General features: G+C 33.8%; 1 protein-coding gene across 3 annotated transcripts in view; it reads right to left on the bottom strand.

Moving 5' to 3' along the window:
• LOC115445433 (adenylyl cyclase-associated protein 2) overlaps positions 1–27,642 on the bottom strand; it is a 42,675-nt gene that overhangs the window by 10,134 nt on the left and 4,899 nt on the right. Inside the window, exons 1-4 of one of the 3 annotated variants that reach the window (XM_030171702.2) lie at positions 25,133–25,377; positions 11,359–11,600; positions 5,487–5,572; positions 3,281–3,663 (exon numbers count right to left, since the gene is read on the bottom strand). In XM_030171702.2, the coding sequence (XP_030027562.2) occupies positions 3,281–3,663; positions 5,487–5,572; positions 11,359–11,391 (502 nt within the window). In that variant the 5' untranslated portion in view covers positions 11,392–11,600; positions 25,133–25,377. Of the gene's footprint in view, positions 1–3,280; positions 3,664–5,486; positions 5,573–11,358; positions 11,601–13,400; positions 13,608–25,132; positions 25,378–27,642 lie in introns of those variants that run through there. The other 2 variants (XM_030171701.2, XM_037442608.1) reach the window with 2 other exon arrangements.

Raw genomic sequence — 27,642 nt, 5'->3', positions numbered from 1 at the left:
GGAGAATGCCCATCTGTGTATGGGAGAATGTCCTGCATAACAAAATTTTGTATGATAGTGAAAACACAACAAAGAGAGGAAGAACGAGGACGAGAAATTTCAAAACATCTATGGTTAGAATAAGTTATGGTAAAATATTGTTCTCAAAAAGACAAGATATAGTTTCATTTAAAAACGCAATGTCATAATGACCCTATGCTTTACCTTTGACAGGAGTGTCGCTGTAAGCAACAACATTCTCAATGGCCATAATAGAAACAAAAGAAGGGTTATTTAATTGAAAAATAAATCTCGAAACGGATTTCTATCAAATAAAGTGGCAGAATCTCTAGTAAATTATGAATAACTCCACAAGGCTATACACCTTCAACTTATTACACCCTCTTTTTATAGGTGGACAGATTTGGGCATTCTCCTTTGTTTAGAACGATAATATTTCCCAAAGCTAAACTCATGACGATATAACATCACCGAACACAAAGCCATAATGTCGATCGCGAAACCTGCGTCCTGCTGTGCGGCTAATAGAAACATGTTCCTCTCGGAAACGTCGGTACATTCTGTGAAAATATCGTGTGCTGGCTCGTGAAAAAACGCTCTAAGGATCTCCGCACATCGATCGCGGCGCGGTGCGTTGCGATGCCGCACGAGTCCGCAATTCTTTTCGTTATACTATAAAAGTTGCACAGCGCCGCGTTCGGTGTGCTCTATCTTATACAATTGCCTACAATATTTGGCAGCCGCGATCTCCGGGCCGCTCAGCAACATGCGGCGCCGCACCCGGTGCGTGGAGCTCCTATGTTTTGCCAGACCTAAAAATCGAACACAAAAACCTTGCGGTTTACTGCCAACGTACAAACGCTTTAGATATTTAAAAAAAAAGTATCATTTAAAAAACAATCAATTACATACATATGTATTTAACTACTAAAACACACTGGATAAACTATAGACGGTGACAATAAAATAGCAAACAAAGGAGTAGCGAGAAACAGAAGCAGACGGTAACATTTATAGCACTTAACCATTCATTAAATTATTCAGTAGTCAGCCAGTAGTCGGTGGGTACGAGTGCACCGCGGCGCGGCGTGGGAACCGGGTCGTCACTGCATTTTGTACCTACATTGAACACTCTCCATTATATATGTGAAACATCCAATTCTACAGAATGTATGTACATCGTCATAACGAGATCCGAGTAATTAAAAATATATAAATATTGCACGTGTCGTAGCAAATTATCCACTTCGTAATGCACGTTAATAAATCAACCAAAGCGCCGAAATATAAAAAGTATTACATAAATATCAAACCGTTTAGCGGAATATAATACTTATTTAGCGGTCGACCCCCGACCGCTGACTGATAAACTATTGAACATAAACAATTCGAAACTTTTCTTACACAAAGCCTTGCTACCTAAAACCTAATTACTTATGGCTGGGTTTTCAAGCTATGTTAAAAGTTTACGCGTTTCTGTTACATCATTCAAACATTGGCAAACGTAGCTTTCATGCTAACATATCAGACATTATATATTCTATGATATTTTATATTCCCTCAAACACCACGTATTTCATATAGGAACACATCGTTTATATTTATAACTAAATAGAAGGTCATTCGAAGCTTTTCTATCATGAGTCAGGCGCTGAGTTATCAATTATAGCATCCGCACACAGATAAATAATCACATTACAATTAGTCCATTGAAAAGTTACATTTGGGGTTGCGTTTTTTAGAGGACGCAATTTTATTTTTTAGAAGTGTAGGGGGGGTCAGTGTAAAGCTACAGCCAAGTTTGTGGGGTCGCCACCCTTGTCCCACGGCCGCCATCTTGGGTTGAAATGGTTTTACGATGTATCTCTTAAACTATTTATCTGACAAAAAATTATAAACATTTTTGTTGCAAATTAAATTCTCTACAACTTTGGTCCAGTAACTTTTGTCGTAGAACTATAAATAAAAAGTTATAAGCAAAAATGTTAAGCAATTGCTTCATCTGTCTCAAAGCGATTCAGGATCCAAGTAATTCGCGTACAAGCCGACAACCGCGGGTTTGTGTTGTACGTATTATGAACCTTATAAACACACGTTTTGATGACGTTGCAATGGACATTGCTTAACATTGAATTTTTTACATTTTCGCTTATAACTTTTTATTTATAGTTCTACGACAAAGTTACTAGACCAAAGTTGTAGAGAATTTAATTTGCAACAAAAATGTTAATAATTTTTTGTCAGATAAATAGTTTAAGAGATACATCGTAAAACCATTTCAAACCAAGATGGCGGCCGTGGGACAAGGGTGGCGACCCCACAAACTTGGTTTTAGCTTAACACTGACCCCCCTACACTTCTAAAAAATAAAATTGCGTCCTCTAAAAAACGCAAGGTAAGGCCTAAAAAATGTAACATTTCAATGGACTAAATACGTTGACGGACTGTGGCGCCAATGTGACAAAGGAAGTTGATTGCTTTATGGCAAAAGACCGCGTCCGCAGACATCTGTCTCACCCTCTTCTGTTCCGGTAAGCCAGTAAATCCGAAGCGCTGTGTATTTTCCCTCTAAAGGGAAAAAGCATTGCTTTTGTAACCCGGTCCACCGAGCAACAATTTAGAGTGTGGTCGACCGCTTCTTAATTAATTCATAACTGATTTTTACTTGTGAATATCATATGAGAAGTAAGTTTGTTCGTATTATATATACATCAAAGGGTAACAACACAGACAAGTCTTGGCTCCAGGGGTATCGCGAAAATGTCGAGATTTTCAGTTTTAGGATACTCCCACTCAAACTATTATTCACAGTTTAAACAAAATATTTTGTTACTCTATATAAAAAATAAGTATATTTAACATACATTTTCGTCAACACATTTTATGAATTAGCTCGTTTTATTTAATGCTTTTAGAAATATTATTTGTTACACATAATCAAGTTTTTAAAATTCGCCACATCCATATCCGAACATCAGTCTTACGAATAAACATATATTTACTAATAATATGCTGTCTACTAAATACACAATATAAAGGGCGAAGCAAAAAAAAAAAAGAAAATTCTAGTGGCGGGTAACGCTAGATCTCTGTCGTTCTAAGATAGCAATAAGCTTGTCAAATATAAGATGGCAGACGGCAATTCTAAAAAAGCGCCATCAAACTCACTCTACACTAACAAAATTACAGATACCAGCTTATACCACACAGCTTAGTTCTACCATTACATGCTATCTATAGATATTCAAAAATGTAATTGATAAGTGAACATTGAACTCACCAGCCCAGACGAGTCCAGTGGTGTGGTACTCTCTGACGTAGGCCTGCAGCTCGCTGAGCACGTGCACCCAGGCGCGGCACCACTCCACGTGCTTCTTGTCCTTCTCCTTCCACTCCTTGAGCACGCGGTTGGTGTAGAACTGGCCGGCGTCGTTCATCTCCTTGACGTAAGGCGCGGGGGCGGGCGATACCGCCACCCAGCCCAGGGCGGGGATGCTCTCAGATATAGCCGAGAGGTGGTTGAAGAACGGCGAGGTGCGGTGGCTTTCGCGGTATTGCTGGATGGCACTTATCTGCTCGCTGGTCGGCGTCAGATATTGGATGTCCTGGGCCTTCGGCGGCTTAGGTTGACACGCCGTCAGTTCCAGGTAGCGAACCTGCGCCCTGCATTCATATTGTTCTCTTAAAAGTATGCATAGGGAAGAGTAATCTAAATTTTATTGTCGTGAATCAAAACCTCTTCTATCGTAGATAGCCAATATGTAATACGATAGTGGTTACGATAGTGCTTACCAATGGTGGTTACGTTTATATCCAGATATCTTAAAATTCATCGTCCAGACACAAAAAACCTTTAAAGTAAGGAGATTTAACCCCTTATTCAAACACTTAACTTTAAAACGCCACGAAAGTTTATTTCTTTTTATAATTACAATTTTAGTATCTAATATAATGTAAAGTTTAATTTGTTCGTTTCAATTCAAAGTTTTCAAAGGTCAGGTGCTGAATATTAATGGTCTAAAATTTATATTAAAATCACCTTATTCCTTATACAGAATAAAATATAATTTGATTTCAAAGAGATACCGAATGCAAATATCTTTGACGTTCACTGTACAAAGCCTTAAAGACTAATTTGATGGTGCCCTAGAATTTGTTAAAATGAAAAGTGGTTTACACAAGAACACTTTCTCGAATGCGTGCTGACGAGAAACTCCGATAAGATTATACTCACTTAAAATAAACACTTATGAGTTTCACCACTCGAAATTACTTAAAAGCTATTGTAGGCTATAAAAACAGTTTTCGGGTCAAAGTTTGCTAAACAAACAATGAAAATTCCACACAAATTTGTCCTATGTGATAATGGTGATGGTCGATGTACTGTTTGAATACTTATGGCTAAAATCACCTAATATTCTTCGTGATGATTCTGGACAAAATTAAATAATAATTGTTTTCTTTTATATTATAAGACATATACACTAGATTCATCCTCATTATAATATTGATTTTGACTAACGAATTCCGCATTTTACAATGCGGATCACTAAGATCCACTCAAATTTCGAAAGCAACAGAGAGCTGCAACACGCACGTCTCTAGAGTATATGTATAAATTGACAGGTTCGTTATTGCCTGAGTTCACTTGTACCCGATTGCCGATCGATTAGAATTGGTATATCTCGCAAGTGGCAACCATGAATCCTTGGCGTATTAACGCTGAGGCCGTGCGAGAAACTTTTCTTGTACAAATAAGACTTACGTCGTATTTATACTTTGGGAAAATTAGAACATTCTGCTAAAGTATTGATAAAACTTCAAACAAGTAAAGTTTTGAAAATACATTGGTATTTGTGTCAAAAATATTGTACATTAGGTAATATTTTTATTGATTTAAATCGTACCTGGTTAATAAAGGTTTTTCTAAATCATGATCGAAATCGATAATATACAACTTTCAATATAAAAAAATTCTCGTAAAATTTTTAGCCGCAGATGTTAGTATGAAAATCCTTTTTTTTTACTCAGTTAATATAAAAGATACATAAATATATTCGTATACATAAAAGTAAATAGAGATGTAAAGTACCTACACTGAGGGATAGGGAATGTTATCCTGGACATTAAACTTACGTTATCTTAATAACAATCTCACATTATGGTTAAGGCTAAATAAACTTTAATTCCATAATAAAAAGGTCTTTCACCGGCTTTCATGATCTGTTAATTTTATTTATTTGATTTTTAATGAGTCAATTTCATACATTAACAATAAAAAATAAAAATAAAAATTCACGTCGAATTGATAACCTCCTCCTTTTTTTGAAGTCGGTTAAAAATTAACCGAAGTTCACAGTCATTAGTCATGTTCAACACCTACTCACAATTGGGGAAAGGAGAATATATCATTTTTCATATATTTTACATAATGCCCTAGAATAGATGGCCTTTAAGGGGATATTAAGAATAGAAAAATTACTTACTGGAAAGCGGCAAGCACAAGATTGGCTTGGGCTAATACATCGCCTCCAATCTGCTTCGACAACTCCATGAAACTCCTCAGGGGACCCTGGGAACAAAAAACTGAGGTCAAAAAAACAGATTTTATGAAAAACTAGCTTTCGTCTACGGATCCGCTCGCGTGATAAATGTTTTTTAAGGAATACATACTTTCCTGGAAAAAAAATTGCCTATAGAATTCACGAATAATGTAGCTTCCCATTAGTGATAAAAAAAATAAAAATACATTTAATAGTTCCTGAGATTAACGCTTTCAAACAAACAAGCATACAAACAAACAAACTCTTCAGCTTTATATATGTATTAATAAGTATAGATTGCGAAAATACTCTAGTGACTAGCCAACACAAATGAAAAATACATTTATAGCCTTTGGCACCTTAATCAAATGCTCGTAAATAGAATTTTGTATATGGCAGCGTTGTATTAAGCTTTTTATTTTTGTTCTGAATTCTGTCATCTGCCAACTATCTTTATTAATCTAAAATTAACGCGACTAATCAGAAATACATTTAATAAATCCAATTTATTAGACATCATATTGCTTCGAAGTATTCGCTGCACAAATTAATTCCAATTGACATGCCCGTAGACTACGTTGATAGGCCGAAGCATGGACTTAATTAATGCGCGTTCAAAATTATATCATTGGCCCCGTGCGAAAATTGCATAACGGAACGCAATATCATATAAAATTCAATACTCTATAATCCAAACTATTTGAATAAATTTAACTTTCAATGAAATAGTGATATGCCTCTTGACTATAAAAAACAGAAGAAACAGCGAATAAATCTCACTTCTCTACGACGTAATGGTTACAAGGCGTCTATTATAATTGTGATCACTATCTAACCTTTACATAATAAACTATGCACATCTAAATGCAATACGTACAACATACTTATGTGGAAGAATCCTTCCCATTGTCTAAGGTAGACGTCACACAATCGATATTACGGACTCATGTGGCAGCCTGTAGTAAACTAGACGTATTATTATTAACGCAGTATTTGCGGAATTCATTATAATTTCTTACAGGGTTCATATATTTCAAAAATATAAAAGAAACGCCGCTTTATCCTTAAGTATAATAAAACAATAATAATAATACTGTTAAAGTATATTCGAAAACAGTACTGAACAGCATTTTAGACGGACGTGACAAACGTGTGCATTACGAACTCATATATATATATATGTATATTAATATTATATGTTTGAGTCACTCAATAAAATGCGTCACTTAGTATGACTATAATAAAATGAGGAAGCATGTCCGCCTTGAACAGTAAAATGTGCCGACATGATACAAAAATATTGATACAATAATGGTAGGCATGAACATGTACTGTGGAATTACAACTCAATAGTAATGTTTCGTAACAAAATGGCGAGAAGCTAACTTAACGATAAATAGGTGAGAGGAAAAGGGGAGCTTAATATTATTACTGTTAATTACACAAAAAATTGGAGCGGATAACACATTCGTGCCGAATTCCTAATTGGATCGCGACAAGATACGCACAAGGAAATTTCCTACTATAACCTATATTTAGTAAATATAAATTCCTACAGTACCTATGTATGTGTCTTTCATGTTGCGAAAGGCAAATAAGGCAAATTGAGATTTGTTTGTATTCATTATTTTGCAGTCGTTTTTGTGTGCGCGTACAACAATACCCTAATATCGATGAATAATATAGTAGACGAGTTACAGTAGCAATGTTTTTATACAATTAAAAGGCGTAACGTCGAATTTATTTTGTTTCAATAAAGCTATTCGAATTTGCAAACAATGCCATCGATACAGCATGTTAAAATCACTAACGAGACATGTTTTCTTGAGCTATAATCTTATAAGCACCAGCTTGGCTTTGGAGTTGTATAAAACGGTTATCTATATTAAATTCACTGAAATATGTAATTGCTACTCAAAGTCACGGTGTAGTGTCGACGTCTTCGTATGGTCCACATTATAATTAGCAGTTTAATTAAAAGTTCCGCACTCCGGAGACGACTGTTTAGCGTCGACGTCTCGCCTCACGCTTAATTAATATTGATAAACAGTCAACGTACGAATATAGTCACCGTTTATTGATAAATAATAAAATAGGTACAAATTGATGCACGAGCATTGAGCGCAGTAAAACAAGTGAACAGAACTAATATAGATAATTGATTATTATGTGTAAATATTCTGCGAGCGTTTTATTTTTTTTTCTCAGTTAATATAGATATAATTAATTCCGCATTACATGCATAGGCACAGTACCGCAGTGTTAATTGATAGATGAACCGCAAAGAAAGCCATTTGCATATAACTAATTAACTTAGGTTTTAAGTGAATTGGTTCATAGCGGAACACTGTTCTTACAATTGCTAGCCCAACAAACTGGCTAATCGACCACCTGATGTGGAACGATCACCGCTGACCATGACGACTTACAGTAACAGAGGTAGCATAACGAAACATACGTTACCGACTATTGAAACTTGTACATAATAATACATTAATTTTGGACGAAAAGATATTGACCCAAGACCACCCTATTTACTGCATGCAACGTAGAAAAGCTGTTCATTTAAGTCAGTTTCCTCCAAAAACATTGACAAACTCCATCGTAACTTAAGCTGTATGCAAACTTCATTATAATATGACTACTGCCTATGTATAATATGGAACAAAGTTTCCTTAGCGAAGAAATCTACCTAAGATCTCTATAATCTGCTTTTGACCAAGATCAATTTATTTCATGGAATTTTAAAAATTGAAGTATTAATAGCTTGCATAGTTTAATATGAGTTCCCGGTCACGTTGGAACGCAATAACTGTGGTGAAGCGACTTTTAGCGGTCAATAATTGGACAGGGGACCGCGGTTAATAACCAAAAGCTTCGACTCCCATTGTGTGGGAATCAATATCATTCTCCATTGTCGCGATGTCATCAATACCTGTTTTCGCTATTGTAAATTGTTTTACCGCCTGTTTGGAAGAGAGAATTAGTTAAGATACTCAAGACAAGGAACCCATTAACGCAATAATAATGTTTATCAACAAAACTGAAATGTATTTTATATCGAAGTGAAGAATTTCTCTAAAGGAAAAAGATTTTTTAGGAAAAAGAACCACGATCAAATAGTAGTACCACATACATATGGTTTAATTGTAGCTATAGAAGGAGACAAAGAGAAATGTTGCCTGACACCTCTAGGGTCCTAAACTATGTTTCTTATTTGATGATACTAGACTTCGCGAAAGTCCTATATAAAATAAAGCAAATTACTCGAAATGTAACATTGATTAAATTTTCATCAAAGTATTCTACCAAAACCACAGGTATATTAATATAAGCACACCAAAAATGTTATATAAACATAAATCTAATTAACGTTAAACTCTTCTGCGCATTTAAAATATTTAATATATTAGTCCATAAAAATAACCAAACGCAGTGTACAATTGACGGTTTCACAAAAATTTACTGAATAAACGTGTAGTCGACGTGAATGCGTGGGAAATTGAGTGGCGGCACATTATCTCCTTTTGTGAGCGCTGAAACCACGCGCTATTTTATTGAACCGGTGCACGCTACAAAAAGGCAGTAGCGTCTTTTCATTTGATGAATAGCCCAAAAGCCATAGAAAAACATAGTTTATGCTTTATTATTGCCGTAATAATGTTATGTAATATGTATTAGATTTCGATTTTATTGGACTCTTTAAAAGTTTCGCAATCTCTGAACGACGCAATACTTTTATTGGTTTGAAATTTGGACTACTAATAATACCACTAAGTATATACAGGGTTCTTTTAACAATGCATTAATATATAAAACCACAACAAATGCCTAGCACCTGGCCGTTTGGCCTTCGTTTATTGTTAAAATATTTTTAAAAAATAAAGTAAAGCAGAAAAGCCCTTATGAAAATAAAATAGACTACTTATTTAATAGAAATGATGTTATAAATACGTAGAAAAACATCTAAAAAATTTCATGAAACATTCCTACTTATCGGTTTTACCATATATTTAGGTATAATAAGAAAAAAATATTATTTTAAGCCAGCTTAAAGCCAAACCAAGCCAACAGTTATGATTTACGGATGGTATAAATATACCACTTCTTAGTAATATTGTTACTTGTACAAAACAGCTGGAAGCCTACGGTCTATCAGGTCTCAACTCAGACTTCTTACAGAATATTTAATAGTAGCGTAAATAATTCATAATGTAACAGTATAGCTATCTCAGAAAACCGACTCTCGGTCAGTCTAAGTTTTACCGCATTATCTATATATGCCGACAAGCAGTGTGCATACTCTATTGTATTCCGATTTGAAGCACATTGTAGCCAAAATAATTTACCCTAAATGATATACCCCGTAACAGGTATGCTTCGTAATTTACTGCAATTTATCGAATGTGTAAATATTTCGACGCGATACCAAACCTAATAGCTACTTTACACTTGTAACCACTATGTCGATAAGCTTAGAAAAGCTTGCTCTGAACTGCAAAGGATGGTTGAACAGCCATTAAATGTTTGGAGAAAAACTTTGCACCGCGGCGGAAATAAAAGTAAAAAGGAAGGTTATAAACATAAAACAGTATGTGCGAGTGAAACTAGAACCGTCGTGAAAATAGTTTTTAATATTTTTCCACGCGGAGATCAAACATTTTTATAGCCACAAATATGTTTAAAGCATTTGATTTAAAAATAACTTGCGCATTACAAATTTATATATAAATGCCAGCAATCTATAACAAAGGTATCTACCAGGTAGTTTATCTAAACTAAGTATGTAATCACCAAACATAAATCGACGCGATACCAGGGAGATTTGGGGTGACTCGCTGACCTTATAGGAAAGCCTTATTAAAAAATACGGCTATTTCTTAGTTTCCAGCAATCCCACTACTGGCAACTACAATACTATCGCCTTATGTGGATGTGAAACTGTCGTACCACCTCAGTCAACGGTCTAGTTAACACTTTAATTATTTCGACTATGGCGTCTAAAGAGCGGCTATAACTAAGGCTGTACGCACTTTATTTAAAACCTCTATATTGACTACTGTAATGCGTTGTTTTAAGGTTTAAAATATAATAAATTGAAATCAGGTTTCATGACAGTATAAAAGTCCATCGTCAGTGAGCGCTCTATCGAAAATAATCAAGTTAATGAGGCAAAAATTTTACAAAATTTATAAATGAATAGTTTACAAAGATCCCTTTTCAAAGATAAAATTCCATTGAGAACTAATGAGCCAAGCATAGGGTATTCATAGTTTGTTAATTTGTTATTTGAAGGAACCAGATCTCAGACCTACAATACATAATTGCTTGTTATAAGCGAACAATCTAATTAATATCCTTCTCGTTCTTCAATGGCTAGCATTTCGAAGCACATTTATTTCCATAAAAGCATTTAAACATACCAATAATTAGGCTTAGAGCAGAAGGGCCACTTTAATACAACTTCCTTTAAATGCGAAAGGCGTCCAATTTAATAGTTTTAGTGGAGTTAAGCACTCTTGTATAGAACGCGTATTTTAAAATTTTCAATGCAGTATAAGAACCATCTGCATAGTACAAAGTACATTGTACAAAGGTCTTAAAGAGGTCTTGAGAGTTCTTTTGAGGCATAGGTACACCTACACAAAGAGCAGTGAGAAACCAAATTTTTCACAGCATTTTTAAAAATTTTCACAATATTTCATTTCTAAATCTACTATTTTATCTGCTTAGCGCTAAAATACATGTGTTTACTAAATAACGCAGTAAAAAGTTACAATTAGTTTATTTTTAGTTTGTTGATAAAAATATTTACCTGAATGAGTTCTTGATAGGCGACGACACTCATGATGTCGGAGAAGTCTTCGGCCTGCTGCGGTTCTTGCTGTGGTGGCGAGGGTGGCGCGGGAGGCGCGTGAGAGCCCTGCGGCGATGACGCGCGGTCTCGCAACAGCGGCAAGCGCTCCAAGCGCGAGGTGACGCGCTCCAGGCGCTCGATCAGCGACTCGAAGTCCGACGCCGGGTTGTGCGACGCTGATGCGGCCTCGGCTTCACTGGCTGTACACAAACATTATAAAATTAATTCACCAACAGACATGATTATCATGATGCACTCCCCATGTAGAGCCTGGTAATCCTTATTTTAATAGAAATAGAGATCAAAACCACTATTCACATTTGAGTCATTGAAGTTTTATTTATTATAATTAAAGGCGTAAGCCTACAAGAGTAATCTTGTGTTGCTCAAAAATAATATAGAGACACAAAACAATTTTATAAATGAACACTATTTAACTTGTAAACAATGCTTTCAGAACTTGAGATAGAAAATTAATAATGTACAATGTACACCGGTCTAAGTGACTAGCGAACTATGTTATGTTTGAGAAGGATGCCGCCTACATAAACTCTTATCGATTTTCTTCCCCGCACGAATGACCGTAGCCTAAGGGATCTGCAAATGCGACTACAATTTAAACATAAATCTCCTAGTGTGGGAGTTACTCGGAACGCCCAGCATACCATTCTACGCGTCTAAATATGTAATCTACGCCTTTGTCACGGATATACTCTTAAGGCGACTGTGTTATCACATAAAGTTGGTGTCAAATATTTCATGTAAATAAGTGAATTTGAGTATTTCGTTTTTTAGACCACAGGCGGAAGAAGTCATGGTTAAAGAGAGTTAACAATAAAGCAGATGTTTAAAGATTGCACTAACAGCAAAACAATTGAACATTAAGTATAATCGACTTTATATTAGAAATGCAAAAGGATGTTACACTTTCGTGCAAATTAAAACGAAATACAGATTCCAAAAATGTTATTAAATAATTAATTGAAATCGGTTAATATTGCACAAAGATAGTATCATAACGTTAAGTACCTGGTAGAGAAGCTTATCTTATCTTACTAATGTCATAAATGCGAGTTTGTGTAAATGTTTCGATATTGGAATGTTTGTTAGAAGTAAACGCAGAAACAACTGGACGCATTTGATTGAAATTTGGCACATGCGTAGACCATGTTCTAGATTAACACATAGTCTATATTTTCCCAGTAATTTTCTCCCATCACCATTAATGATTTCATTTAATATTATAAAATAGATGGCGCTGCCATCGTACAGTGTTTAAAGGGCTTTCAATGCGGCAAAGACTTTTCATGCGTTCAACCAGGTTTCTATTTTAGAATACTAAGTTTCTATAAATTTCTTGAAAAATAGGGAACAACTAATATGACAATTAATGCTACGTCACTGGAACCTTTCAGGTCTTCACTGTCATATAAATCGTATCTAAACACTTGTTTTATATTATGAACATAATATGAAATGTAGTTTGATAACATTTATCTATTTAAGAAAGGTCAATATCCTTTAATAACAAATGACACATACTTCCATGTCATATCGGCTTATCACATTTTAACAAAATGGTGACTATTACAAATTATGGGCGCAGTTAATAAATTACACATTCTATCGTATTTTTTTTATATATGCTGTAATTATCATTTAAAGAGCTGTAATTATGGCGTAATTTCATTTTTATGTATTTACAAAAGTCACTTGTGTGCAAATAATCCTAATAACATTGTCTATGACAATTGTGTTTTCCATGTATTTAATTCGAAATGAACCGACTATTCATTTTAAATTGTTTGTTTTAATATACCTACACGAATCACGTAGTAATACTTCACAATACATCAAAAAGTTCAGAAGTAAGTGCTTCATATTTTAAAAAGCACTAACTAAATAATAATTAAAAATCCCGTGGACAATTTATTATGGTTTAACTTGACAATAAAAAACAATATGGGCAAATTGGATATCCCACTGTGAACTATTCATACCCATAGTGTTGTTGTACGCCTCTGCTCCGATAATATCCGGCGCACCTTCGTCCTCTGTGAAATGAGTTCGCGCCTCGAACATCTCAATAAGATTCCTCATGTTGTTACGAGCCATTATGAACTCTATACATTAAGCACAACCACTTTTAAACTCCACTACACAACGGTACACCACACCCGACAGAACGTTTACACTCGACTGACTAACTTGTAAAAGATATCACTCGATAAGCCACTGACCTTAAAAGGAAATTCGTGATCGCGCAAATAACAGGAATAGATAAAATGATAAGATTATTCAACATGTACTTATATAGCTTAAAGAAGAGGAACGTACGAATATAATTTATTGTGTGTTGTTATAAATAAACTTATTTAATTTCACTTAGTGGAAACAAATCTTATCTCTGCGACTACAGTGAAACTCGTCTTACCACTTGAATGAAACTCGCTTGAGGCACGTAGACAGAAAATAAAACAGTGAGGGAAATATATACACCAGAGAAAGTTATAAGGATACCTGCGTGACATACACCCGACAATCGGGCTTTCTCAGTTGATAAGGTTTTTCTCCTACTTTATAAAATTTTCTTTGTTCTTGTGAATATATTGTGATCGTTATGATGTACAATTTTAATGTAATGTCAACCAACACCTCTGTCTACCTCTTGGGGTAGAAAGGCGTGATGTGTGTTTGTTTTTGTGCGTCAACTAATAAAAGGCGACATGTCTCTCAGTAGTCGCGTGAAGTGTGCTGGACTACCTCATTTGGAGCTTGGACACAACGGTACACATCCAGTTACACCAGTCAGACCAAATCGCGCTTATCGAAACTATGGTGTGTAAGTGATATATGTATATAATTAAATTAAACCAACTTCATAAAAAATAAAAAATAAAACCCCACTTCGAAAACAATTACAATCCAAAAAATAATTTAACTTATAATATTCATAATACGGTTTTTGTAATTGTGTACTTAAACCTAAAACACGTTTTGGAAAGAAGATTATATTGCTTGTATTTTAATAATATCTTACGAAAACCGTACTTATAAAAGGTAAGTATATTTTTAATTGTAGATGTTTTTGGAGTCGGATTACCTTTTATTAAATAGTTTTTATTTTCTGCTCTGTTATTAGATATAAAAACATCTAATTATAATTATAATACTCTAATTGAACCCAATACAAAAACAAAAATTCTCATCCTACTTTATTTTAAACAATTCCCTGCTGCAACTTCGAAGATTAAAGTCACTAATCAAATTAAAATGTGGCCATTCCGAAGCAATACGAAATCCAATACTAAAATAATTATTGAAATCGCAGAAGGGGTGCAAATAATCGCTGAGCATAAAACAACATTACGAAGAATAGATAATTTCTACTTGGAATCGCGGTTAAAATTTATTTTAATCTTTACTTTTTGTCAAGGGTCTATAATTCAAAGGTTTTTGTTTTTTTTTTTGACACAATTAGATTACCGTGTGAATTGTAAAAACATTACACACACGCATGCAACTAAATACAAATTACATATAAATAAACTTATTTCATACATTTTACTGCACCAAAAAACTTTGCGTATAATCTGGGTCACTTCATTATATCAGAACCGGTCCAGAAAGTTGCTAAAGTTTAAAAAATACGGTTGTCAAAAGAAACAACATAAAAGGACTTATTTGTATTAGCTCTGACGTCAACATTATCTCAAGTATCTGCCTACAAACGTCAGCGTCTCATTAACTATGAATCTAAATACAAAATACCGTCTCGGAAGAGTACGTAATCCAGTTAACTACGCGAAAACACTCCGTTTATTTTTCATGATAAATTGTTAGGCAAATTAGAGGTAATATTCTATAGGAGATGCTTTGAACCGGATGGCATCAAACAGAAAGTTGTTTGATTGCAAAACGTGTACAATTGGAACGAATATTTTAATTCCCAGTATTATTAGGTAAGGTCACGATCAGAATTAACATCGATACGATGATTTTCAAATAATCCTAGTAATAATAATAATATTACATGGATCTCAAATTACGTTCTAATGTTTGTACTCATATGACATAATAGTAATAAGACAATGATCTACAATTGACCCCAACATGTTTAAAACTGGGCGACCTTTGAAACAAATGCTCACTCGAACACGAATATTTGAAAGTCACACAAATAAACGTACATTTCCACAGGTATCAGATAAGGATGTATGTAATGAGGCAATTTCTCAAGATAATAGCTCAATCGATGAATATAGCGTCAGCGAATTTCAGCTTTCAAAATATTAAACTAATGGATTTGAATCTTTGATCAATTGTAATGTGTGCATTTCTGCTTACTTTTTTGAAACATACAACTGAAAGTATATAGCATGTACCTGGTTCAGCACTAAGAGGTCAGTGAAGTGATCGAAAATACTCATTTAAAAATGAAATCATTATTTCTAGCTACTTCTATCATAGATCTAAATAGCTCGGGAATTACTCAAATCTCGACTTCTTGTTCTCCGCGTGGCCACTCATAAGAATGGTGACGCGGTCTTATAAGGAACGTATTATTGAGGTCATCAGTCTCCGAGGGCACGGACCATTGACGAAACTTTATTTATAGATAAATATTATATTCGCAATTGTGTCTAGCATCTGTTAGTACTTATTTATATTTTGTAATAAAGAGTCATTACCTCTGAAAGCACGTCAGTTTCCACAATTAAAATTATAAATTGTGAAGGACAGACCCGATGCTCACTCGAACACGAATATTTGAAAGTCACACAAATAAACGTACATTTCCACAGGTATCAGATAAGGATGTATGTAATGAGGCAATTTCTCAAGATAATAGCTCAATCGATGAATATTGCGTCAGCGAATTTCAGCTTTCAAAATATTAAACTAATGGATTTGAATCTTTGATCAATTGTAATGTGTGCATTTCTGCTTACTTTTTTGAAACATACAACTGAAAGTATATAGCATGTACCTGGTTCAGCACTAAGAGGTCAGTGAAGTGATCGAAAATACTCATTTAAAAATGAAATCATTATTTCTAGCTACTTCTATCATAGATCTAAATAGCTCGGGAATTACTCAAATCTCGACTTCTTGTTCTCCGCGTGGCCACTCATAAGAATGGTGACGCGGTCTTATAAGGAACGTATTATTGAGGTCATCAGTCTCCGAGGGCACGGACCATTGACGAAACTTTATTTATAGATAAATATTATATTCGCAATTGTGTCTAGCATCTGTTAGTACTTATTTATATTTTGTAATAAAGAGTCATTACCTCTGAAAGCACGTCAGTTTCCACAATTAAAATTATAAATTGTGAAGGACAGACCCGTGGTCTTAATATAGAAGGTTCAAAGGCCTGCGGAATTTTTTCATAAGTACTTCACTTGAACGTAACGATGTAATAAAACGCAAATAATATATGATGCTAATTCTTTTCGTATAATTCTACGGTTTAATCAAAAGAATATATAATAAGTATTCGAACTCACGAAGTTTTAACTGGAAAAGGGATTCATTTTATCGTTATCGTACTATTATTAACGATACTATTACGAGTTAAGCAATAAATAACTAATTCGCAGAAGTACATTACCCTACGATTATCTTAACGATTATGTCCAAATGACATTTATTGTTAATGTCCCTATATGTTACGTAATAAGCACTAAATAGTTTTATGGAAGCAAAATAGACGAATCAATAAAATACCTTCTTCATAATTGCAAAGAACGAGTCCCATAGTGTTTTGAATATGTCATCGTCTGTATAATTTATTTATAAATTGAATGAAAGTTTACAGCATTTGGCCATAATATATTATTTTTTCGGAGTTATTACATTGTACATATATGTAAATAAAATAATCCCAATAATTAATCAAAATCTTAGTACCACTGAATGCTAAATTTCAAAAAATCAAATCCAAAAATTTTCATATAAATAGAAATATTAGTAATCTTAACATCAAAATCTTTCTGCTGTATAAAACTACATAATATTATTGTTAAAACGTTCTCTGGATCTATACAAGACTGTCGTAGGACGTGTAGGTACCTATGTTATATATAGCCCACTCTTCGCAATAATATCTGAATGTTGATCTTAATGCGGTTTTCCCGAATGTTCGTTTAAGCTTAAGGTCTTTCCATATTCCTCTCAGAAATAAATATTACCAAGATGTTTTTGAAGATTAAAGGTATTTGTTCCTCATATCGATCCGACGACAAATGTTACGACATACGGGAACGTATTCAAAATATTAATAACCATAATTACAATTGGAATATGATAATAAACTGTTGACTTAGCCATAAATATTTTCTAATTGGCCATAGCCAATAGGTGACTCAATTCTTATTACGTTATATTCTATTTTAAGCTAATTCGAACATTCTAAATTGTTACCAAGATGTGAGATTATCGACGTATGCATACGTTTATTTTCACGCTGCAGCAAGGCCAAGGTCGGCCTAAATTTGGAACAGTTTACACATTAGTGTCAGTGACTACTACGAGATCGCATACAGAAGTAATAGGTTATGAAGCAAATTTCGAGATATCTCTGTCTGACGAACCTTTAATAACGTTATATAACTCCATCCCAGCTAATGTGTCTAGTATTGATCAGTTGGGATGTTTTCTGTGTGTTGAATATTGTCATTACCTATTTCTATACAAAAGATCACAAAATGATGTATTCAAAATTGCCTCTTAAGATATTCGCCACGACTAGGAACAAAGGATCTTTATCTTTAATAATTAAATACATTGCACTTTTGTTTTATTCCCGATCCCGCTTTAGTCCGAGGGACCAGAGCGGATATGTCGGGGTTATATTATAATTGTATAGAATTATAGATAACAAACAAACTCAGGTGTTTTAATAAAACAATCATTTACATATTAATTTAAACTCATAAGCTTTATAAGTGTATTCTTGTATCAACAAGTACAAGACAGGACAATTCCTTCGTCAATACATTGTTACGTAACTCTAGTTTCGTATCGACGACCACAATTCGCAACCAAAAACCGAGTATTAAATACATAAGCTATGGTACGGGAGTTTACAATATTTCAGATCATGGCCCTACTTCAACAACTTATTTAGCAAAATATATCCTTATTATATTTAAACGCCGAATAGATAGCCTCTTGTACACCAGGAAAATATTTGTTGGACATAATTCATGTTAAACAATTTTAAGGATAATTACTGGACAAATATTTATTTATTTACAGTAGGTAGGGAGTTCACGATTAGGTACTCAAAATACAAACTTATATTACGTATATACGGTATATAGTCCATTGAAATGTTAAATTTTTTAGGCCTTACCTTGCGTTTTTTAGAGGACGCAATTTTATTTTTTTGAAGTGTAGGGGGGGTCAGTCTAAAGCTAAAACCAAGTTTGTGGGGTCGCCACCCTTGTCCCACGGCCGCCATCTTGAAAATAGGGGTTGAAATGGTTTTTACGATGTATCTCTTAAACTATTTATCTGACAAAAAAAATGTATAAACATTTTTTGTTGCAAATTAAATTCTCTACAACTTTGGTCTAGTAACTTTTGTCGTAGAACTATAAATAAAAAAGTTATGGGCGAAAATGTTAAGAAATTCAATGTTAAGCAATGTCCATTGCAACGTCATCAGAACGTGTGTTTATAAGGTTCAAATACTTTTTTTGTACTCTCATTAATACCCAAATACCCAAGGGACCATTAGGGAACAAAAGAACATCTGCCTGCTATTATTATTATTATTTCTAACCTCTCTTATTGTAAGAATAGCTGATAATATTGTGTTGAAGTTGTCGTTCAACTTATATCTTTTAGTTGTGCTACATATTTCTGTACGTGCGGATGTATTTTATTCTATTTTTAATTGGGAAGACGATTTCGAATGATTTTAGACACGATTTTAACTTTAGTGAAAACTACTTTTTTTTTATTAGCATTTTGACTTTTAAAAGACTTTTAAAAGTCAAAATGCTAATAAATAACTTACTTACGACAACTTCAACACAATATTATCAGCTATTCTTACAATAAGAGAGGTTAGAAATAATAATAATAATAGCAGGCAGATGTTCTTTTGTTCCCTAATAGTCCCTTGGGTATTTGGGTATTAATGAGAGTACAAAAAAGTATTATGAACCTTATAAACACACGTTCTGATGACGTTGCAATGGACATTGCTTAACATTGAATTTCTTAACATTTTCGCTTATAACTTTTTATTTATAGTTCTACGACAAAAGTTACTAGACCAAAGTTGTAGAGAATTTAATTTGCAACAAAAATGTTTATACATTTTTTGTCAGATAAATAGTTTAATAGATATATCGTAAAAACCATTTCAACCCCTATTTTCAAGATGGCGGCCGTGGGACAAGGGTGGCGACCCCACAAACTTGGTTTTAGCTTTAGACTGACCCCCCCTACACTACAAAAAAATAAAATTGCGTCCTCTAAAAAACGCAACCCCAAATGTAACTTTTCAATGGACTAATACCTAATAGGGATCCAATTCGCCGTATCACAAATACCGCAATAAACCGTGTTGGTCTATAATAGACCAATATTTATTTATTTACAGCAGATAGCAAGTTAACAATTAGGTAGGTACCTAAAATACAAACCTATATTACATATATACGGTATACCTAATAGGGATCCAATTCGCCGTATCACAAATACCGCAATAAACCGTGTTGGTCTATAATAGACCAATATTTATTTATTTACAGCAGATAGCAAGTTAACAATTAGGTAGGTACCCAAAATACAAACCTATATTACATATATACGGTATACCTAATACGGATCCAATTCGCCGTATCACAAATACCGCAATAAACCGTGTTGGTCTATAATAGACCAATATTTATTTATTTACAGCAGATAGCAAGTTAACAATTAGGTAGGTACCCAAAATACAAACCTATATTACATATATACGGTATACCTAATACGGATCCAATTCGCCGTATCACAAATACCGCAATAAACCGTGTTGGTCTCTAAGATAGCGTTTTACGAGGGAACGTTTTCTTTCGTAGCGTGCATCCGGAATAAGGACGGAAAGACTGTAATCTTGTTCACACAACCCACATTGCTGTAGTATATTAAGATACGTAAGGCATACCTATTTATCTTACTATAAAGTAATTTTCTGTAATGATTTATTATCTTTACGCGAATGTTAGACATTGAAATAAAACTCATTATCGAATCTCATCGCGGTTTTTTATATTATATTTTTCTCCCGACGTTTTCAAGACTGCAGTCTTTTTGGTCACTGGGCGGACTTAGATGTTGGTCGTCCGAAAAGTTAAAGTTACAATATCTACTTACATTTTACAATAATACAAAAAAGATCTTATGTCTTTTGTCGGTGATATAACAACAAAGAAAACACGATAAACTGCTTCTTTTCCACTAAAATTATCTATTGTACAAAAGAAAGTGATGATGCAATGATTAGATAAGTTTATAAATATATGTGTTTATATATAAGTGTGATTGTTCTTAATGACGAACCAAATATAACATTAGATAGCATTTTTAGCAACATTTCGAGAATTATCGTTGGTAGATTACGTTGATAAACCAACACACATTTCACCTTTATCCCCGGGACGGTAGGCAGAGGTGTAACCAGGTAGCAATTTTTCGCCAATGCTTTCCATCCCATGACGTGAAGGACGAGCTAATTGCCATGTCGGGTAGAAATTCCAGACTCTGAGTTGATATAAAACTTCAATATCTCTACTCGACCAGGGATTCTAGCCCAGGACTTCAGATCGGTGTCGTTCACGCACGCAATACTGTTACGCCACCGAAGCAGGCATGTTTCTTTGATACACAAAGATATTCCTTATTTAGGCGCTTGTAGAATTATGAATATGAAAATTATTAGAGAAACTTTATTCTCAAAATAAATTACATTTCACTTTACGAGTTATTTCATATTAGCAGTAATTATGCTTTTATCGTACATAATTAGTTTAGACTGTTCATTGTTGTACCGATATCTACGGTAACAGTAGGAAAATTAAAATATCCACATGTCAACTCAGATTCAAGACTTGCTACCTATAATTTAAGATATATTATAATATGCACTGATTCCTCTACTCGCCCTAATTCTGAAGAGCAATAATACCTACAAACCCAACCGATAAAATAGAAATGTAGTTTAAATATAACTCGACTTGAAGAATGGCATAATATAATTAATTTTAATATTATAACCTATAAGAATAATATCAAACTAACATGCTCAAGACGATTATGTGTGTCTATGAAATATAAAGAAAGATAAATGTAAATTTAAAAAGGGACATACGAAAAACACTATATTCATGATTCAGGTTCCAGAGAAACGTTGGAACATTCACACATTAATAGTATAATTAATTAACGTTACCGTGCTACTCCATATTTAATTCATATTTAATTTAGAATAAAGGTTTAAGCTATTTTTATAATAAATAATATTCACGGTTTCATCAACCTTTAATGCACCACTAATAGCAACTCTATGATCAATATTATGTACTACCAGCAATTTTATCTTAGCTTTTATATTTTTTATCAAACGCATTTCACAATATTTTTCTCAATGTTAATGGCGTACACTGCTCGTAATTAAAAGAAGGCATCTGGTTACTAAAGTAGGGCGAAAGATAAGTTATTCAATGTCAAAGAGATCTTACAGGGGTTAATAAAAAGCTTAAATAACAATTATATCAATATAACGATATACAAAGTCTTAATAAATTAAAGCAAAAAGTGAAATTGGTTTTATCAGATCCGGTGAACAAGTTTATTAACTGTATTAAACTGGCAAATTTAAGGGAAAAAACAGAAATATAATTAGTGGCTGGAACTTTTAATAAAAGAAACAAAAATGGAAATATTACGTTGGTTTTTATTACAGCACTAAAATATATCGGACGTGGTTCGACGAAATATTCAACAGGCACGTTGTAGAATTGTTTTTTTCATAACTCTAATGAAATAAATATTAAAAAAATATATTATAGCAACTAAATCGAAAAAAAGTAGAGTCAAAGTTACATGTGCTTAGTTCTTTTATATAAAACACAAACATAATATGAAAGAGCATCTGTTTGTTGGCCAGTCATGGGCTCGCCATGTGCCACCCATGACATCAGTGCTCAATATGTGCAGGACGTCTATAGTGGAACTAAAGTTATCACGGTTGACCTGCTTTGCTCTTCCACGCCTATACATGCTTAAAGCCTCATCATACGTATATTTACCTTCATTATCAACGTATGTACTGTGTTTGCATACTTATGAAAACATAGCACTCCGTCTCCCTCATTAATTTATAAAACGACTTTATTTTAGAAGCAACATCATATTGCAACAACTTTGAAGCTCTTAAGATGATAACACTTCAGAGAGTCCAAAATGTAGCGAGAAATAAAGCGAACTCGAGTCTAAACATACGAGGTTATCTTCATACTAAACGACACGAGAAGACAATTTAAATTAACAATTTATACAACATTTCACATGGCAACCTGCCTTTTAGCTTATTGTTGTAACAGCATTGATATAATTGGACATTATATTAGACTGTAACAACTGAAACAACCTGTTACGAAAACTGATGTCAGAGTTGCTTTCCAGCAATATTCTCCGTTCTATATTTATACTAGACTTGGGAGAGGTGCCAGCTGGATAAGACATAGCATTCAAATCGAACCATCTCAACTCTTTACAATATTTAGGGATATAACGCCAAGACTATTGATTTTTATGTCTGAATGAAGCACGTCCTTGTAATGAAAATATACTGGTGAACGTTGGAAGCGAAACCATTAAAGAATTTAGGCAGCGAATTTCTCGTGATGTTAAGTGTCTTTGCATTAGTAATATTAAGTACGATCAAGGCTCGTTGAACTCTTACCACACGCGCTCGAAGACCAGCTGTTTTTAACACAGTGTGAATAGTAACTTCATCATTTAACCCACGATATTTTCATACTCACTTAGTAACTATAAATCTATTTGCCACATATAAAATAACGCAACAAACATAGATATAGCTTCAAAAATAAGTTACGTGAATAAATGTAGCGTTTGCGCAAACCAATTACAAGGATGTAATAACGAATATCGGGCAACGTATCGACAATTTATTTGTTAATGTTTCCTCTCTGCAGCGTTAACACACAATCCAGCTAATTATAGATATTATAGAATGGATTACACTCAAACAGTCCGAGCGTGTTTACTGCATGAACAGAACTTGACCACAAACAAGATTTAATCGAATTTGTTATGTAGCTTATACAATCCCAGAGTAATAACATAAACCAATACCTTGCCAAGTATACATTTCTAGCACATGAAATGTAATAAACCTTACAACACATTCGCGTGATAATTATTTTCATTTGTTATTGCTATTATCTCTGTACAATACAGATATCGTCGCATTGGCACTGATTATTCCTTTATTGTCATAATATGTCTTCAAGACTACGAGAAATGTTAATAAAAATAATCTTTTTTGTAATAATTAACGAGAATCAAAATTCAAATTACCTCTAGGCCGTTACTAAAACAAGCATATATCACTAAAGATACAAAAATACGCGTTTTAACAAGAAATCTGCCTTTTTTGTATGGCGTCACGTTGACTGACTACTTATAAGATAAGTCAAGCATAAGTGCTCGTTAAAAAATAACCGTACATGACTGCAATCAAAGAAATGCGTTATTTTTAATGCTAGTATAAAATAAACACTAAAATACAGTTAGTTATGACACAGACTCTATCCGTAATCTTTACTTAATATAGAGCTTAGGCCAAGACAGCCCGTATCGAACCTGTCTCAGAAATATTTGATATGATAATAAGATTAAGACCTCTCCTTGTAAAACTAATGTACAAATGTAATAGAAGTAACGTTATACGTGTAAATGAATATTATATTTTTTGTGTAATATTACAAGTTTCACGATGATATCCCAACATTTATTATAATGTGATGTACAAAGTTGTGACTGCTAATATCTTAATAATAATCTTTTCCCAGAATAAAAATCCCACTATGTACTTCTCCGAGAAACATGAAGCCTAGTTGTTATATTCAGGACATAGTTATAGTTATATTTCGTCCAAATATGTTCAGCAATTTCAGTATAAAAATTTAACTAATATCCAAAACTGCAAACATCTTCACAAACTCCTATTTATATTGGTTAAAATTAAGATAAATCCCTGGAATTATGTACTACATACAGATAAATCAACATCAAAGTCCAACAGCATATAAACGCGTAAACAGATGAATCATTTATCAAAGTCTGATAAAAATACATTTATGATGGCTTATTACTCTTAGTAGCAAATCCAATACGTGTGCAAGTAATATTATAGTTCATAAGTTTATATCATAATCGTCTAGTAATGAGTGACGTGTTAGAAGCATAGTTGAATGACATCGCGTGAGTTACTTGACATCCGGCAGGAGCTGCTCAGGCACTTATCGGTGTCTAACATTGAATAATAATGAATAATATAAAAATAAACTTATAATGACTTGGTCAATATTTCAACAAAACTTTGAATTATGTATTTATATTATCGACACTTAAAATAGCTACAACGAAGACTATATAAAAATGATCTTTTGAATTTAGAATATTTTTGGAAACTTACCTCAATAGAAGAAAACAGATCCGAAAATGCAAATGACTCAGACACATTTATCAAGAACACAAAACCGTTTTTTCACGCACTGATAGTAAATCCACAAGGCGTGTAAGCTTGCGCATGCACCGGCGGATACTGGCGCGCGTACAACTGTAGATCAACAGGGACGGAAGTGTGACGATGATTCAGACACCGGTCGGTACCAAACGTTCTCTAAAATCTCATTAGATCACCAAACTATCTGCTTTACTCCAACGATATACCGCTGAGCGAAACGTAATGACTCATAACGATGACACAGGCCCCTAATGTCGGGGCAGGTACGACCAAGCGTAACAAAACAGACATCAGGCCAATCAACAAGGTCGCGACGCGGCCGCGTGCCGCGCCAGCAACGGCACCGCACTAGTAAATAGTTAATCTTTGCTTATCTACGTGAGGCTGAAGAGAAAGGCCGAGATAATTTTGTGTACTGAAATATTTCATGCCTACATGTCAGGCGAATAAAAAAATTACGTAATATGCCCAAAGTCCCACAGTTCACCGCCTCAATTACGGGCAGACATAGAATAAACGGCTGAAAAACATCGCGGTCAACGCAATAAAACTCCAAACAATAAACATTTTTATGTGATTCACCGAAGAGGTGAGCAAAATCCTTTTTTGTGAAAACGGTATAAATTACAACAATGTTGTAGTTAACTTTATTATTCGCTATTAAATTATGCTGTCGTGACTCCAAGTAAACTACAATAGAATTAAAAAGGATTACTGCAAAATACATATTAGGTAGACGAATTTATTTTGTTGGCTTAGTGTGAACAGTAGATAGCCATGCATTATATACCCATCAATCGATTTGCATTACGACTATCGATACGAACTAGCATGTAAACATATAATAATATACATAATATAAAATAAAATGTTAGTAATTGTCAATATTATTATCGATTTACAAAATATGTAGAGCGAAAAATTCTTCTGTATTCCTTGAAATTTATATTATTCTCAAGGGGTACAAGTACCTACGTCGTTTATAAAATAGTTTAGCCAAGATTAAGCTAATATTTCCAAATATCACTATTACAATATTGTCATTTTCGTTGATAACGAGTCACTGATGAGTGATGATGGATTATTCACCGATGGTAAAGTGGTTGATAAACAGACGTAAGGTCAAATGTTGACGTTAATTTCTCTCAATCAAATTGGACTCAATAAAAGATACTATCACCCATAGTAGTTGGACATCTGCGACAAATTTATAAACACAGTAATTGGAGCTGATATAAATAGTCATTATAAGAGGAATATATCAAATGTAAGTACTTAACAGGCGAGCGCCTAAAATTCCATTACGTGGCACTAAAGCAAAATCAAAAGTTCAGCTAAAATATAATAAACATAAATTTATTACAAGAACAACAGACTACTGTGCGTATAATCATAATAGATGGAAAATAAGCACTTTAATTATTCTAATTAAGGTATATAAAAATGCCATGAATCAGCACCTAAACTTTTTTTGCATAGCACGTTGTATTAGAACATCAACACATTCATGATTCATAACGTAATGAAGATAGCCTTAAACTAAATAAATTGTCATTGAAACATGTTTGTAATAAAATATAAGGTTCACAATTTCTTATTAAATACAATTACATTCAATTATGCATCCACCGATATCAAGTGACACCGATTATGATTATTCAAATTAGAATTTATTAAGTTTCTATTTCAATATTATCACATATTATCTGTTCTACTGTTACATAATTAATTGATACCCATCCTTGTTAGACAGAATCGTTCCATTTTAGTAAAACGTAACAGCTTTTCCTCGCAACCGCACATTCACGTTATAATGAGTGTTTTTACATACGCGTGTTTACGAGTATGTAAAAACACTCGTGTTAGTATAATGTGAATGCGTATACGATGGTCATATTCAACAAAATATATTTTAATTCAGGCATTCATTATATGAAACGCCCACATATAGGTAAATGTGTTAAGCATTAATTGAATAAAAGATTTGTGAGTAAATGAGAATAACTGAACCAAGCCATCAAGCTATTAAAACAAATAATGTACTATAGGCACTATGGGTACTGTAGGCAAACAACTCGGAAAACGAAGAGGTTCAGTGATCTTGCAAAACTTTTTGGGATAGAGCCAAGCGCATTGATTTTTATCTCTTCCCTAGTAAGTTAATAACATCATAGCAGGTAGAATAATATTGAACGTGTTTTACTATATCTGAATATTAGATAAATAACTCTTCTAAACAATAAAATAAGAATCGGTCGTATTTAAAAATCTACAAAATGAAAATTTTAGAATTATCTACATAATTTATAATAAGCATTTGGATATGTATATATTTTACCTGGGTCAGCAACAACCGGTCCGAGTGGGTCAAATCGTACCCGATGTTCGACTGCTGCGCGCGCAGCACACACAAGGTCCGAGAAAAAACGGTGCCTGCGCAAGGCTAGCTCATCGCGGCC

The sequence above is a fragment of the Manduca sexta genome, chromosome 25 (assembly GCF_014839805.1).
Source record: "Manduca sexta isolate Smith_Timp_Sample1 chromosome 25, JHU_Msex_v1.0, whole genome shotgun sequence".
NCBI classification, from domain to species: domain Eukaryota; kingdom Metazoa; phylum Arthropoda; class Insecta; order Lepidoptera; family Sphingidae; genus Manduca; species Manduca sexta.
The sequence above is the reverse complement of the archived record's forward strand: the minus strand, read 5'-3'. Positions and strand labels throughout refer to the sequence as shown.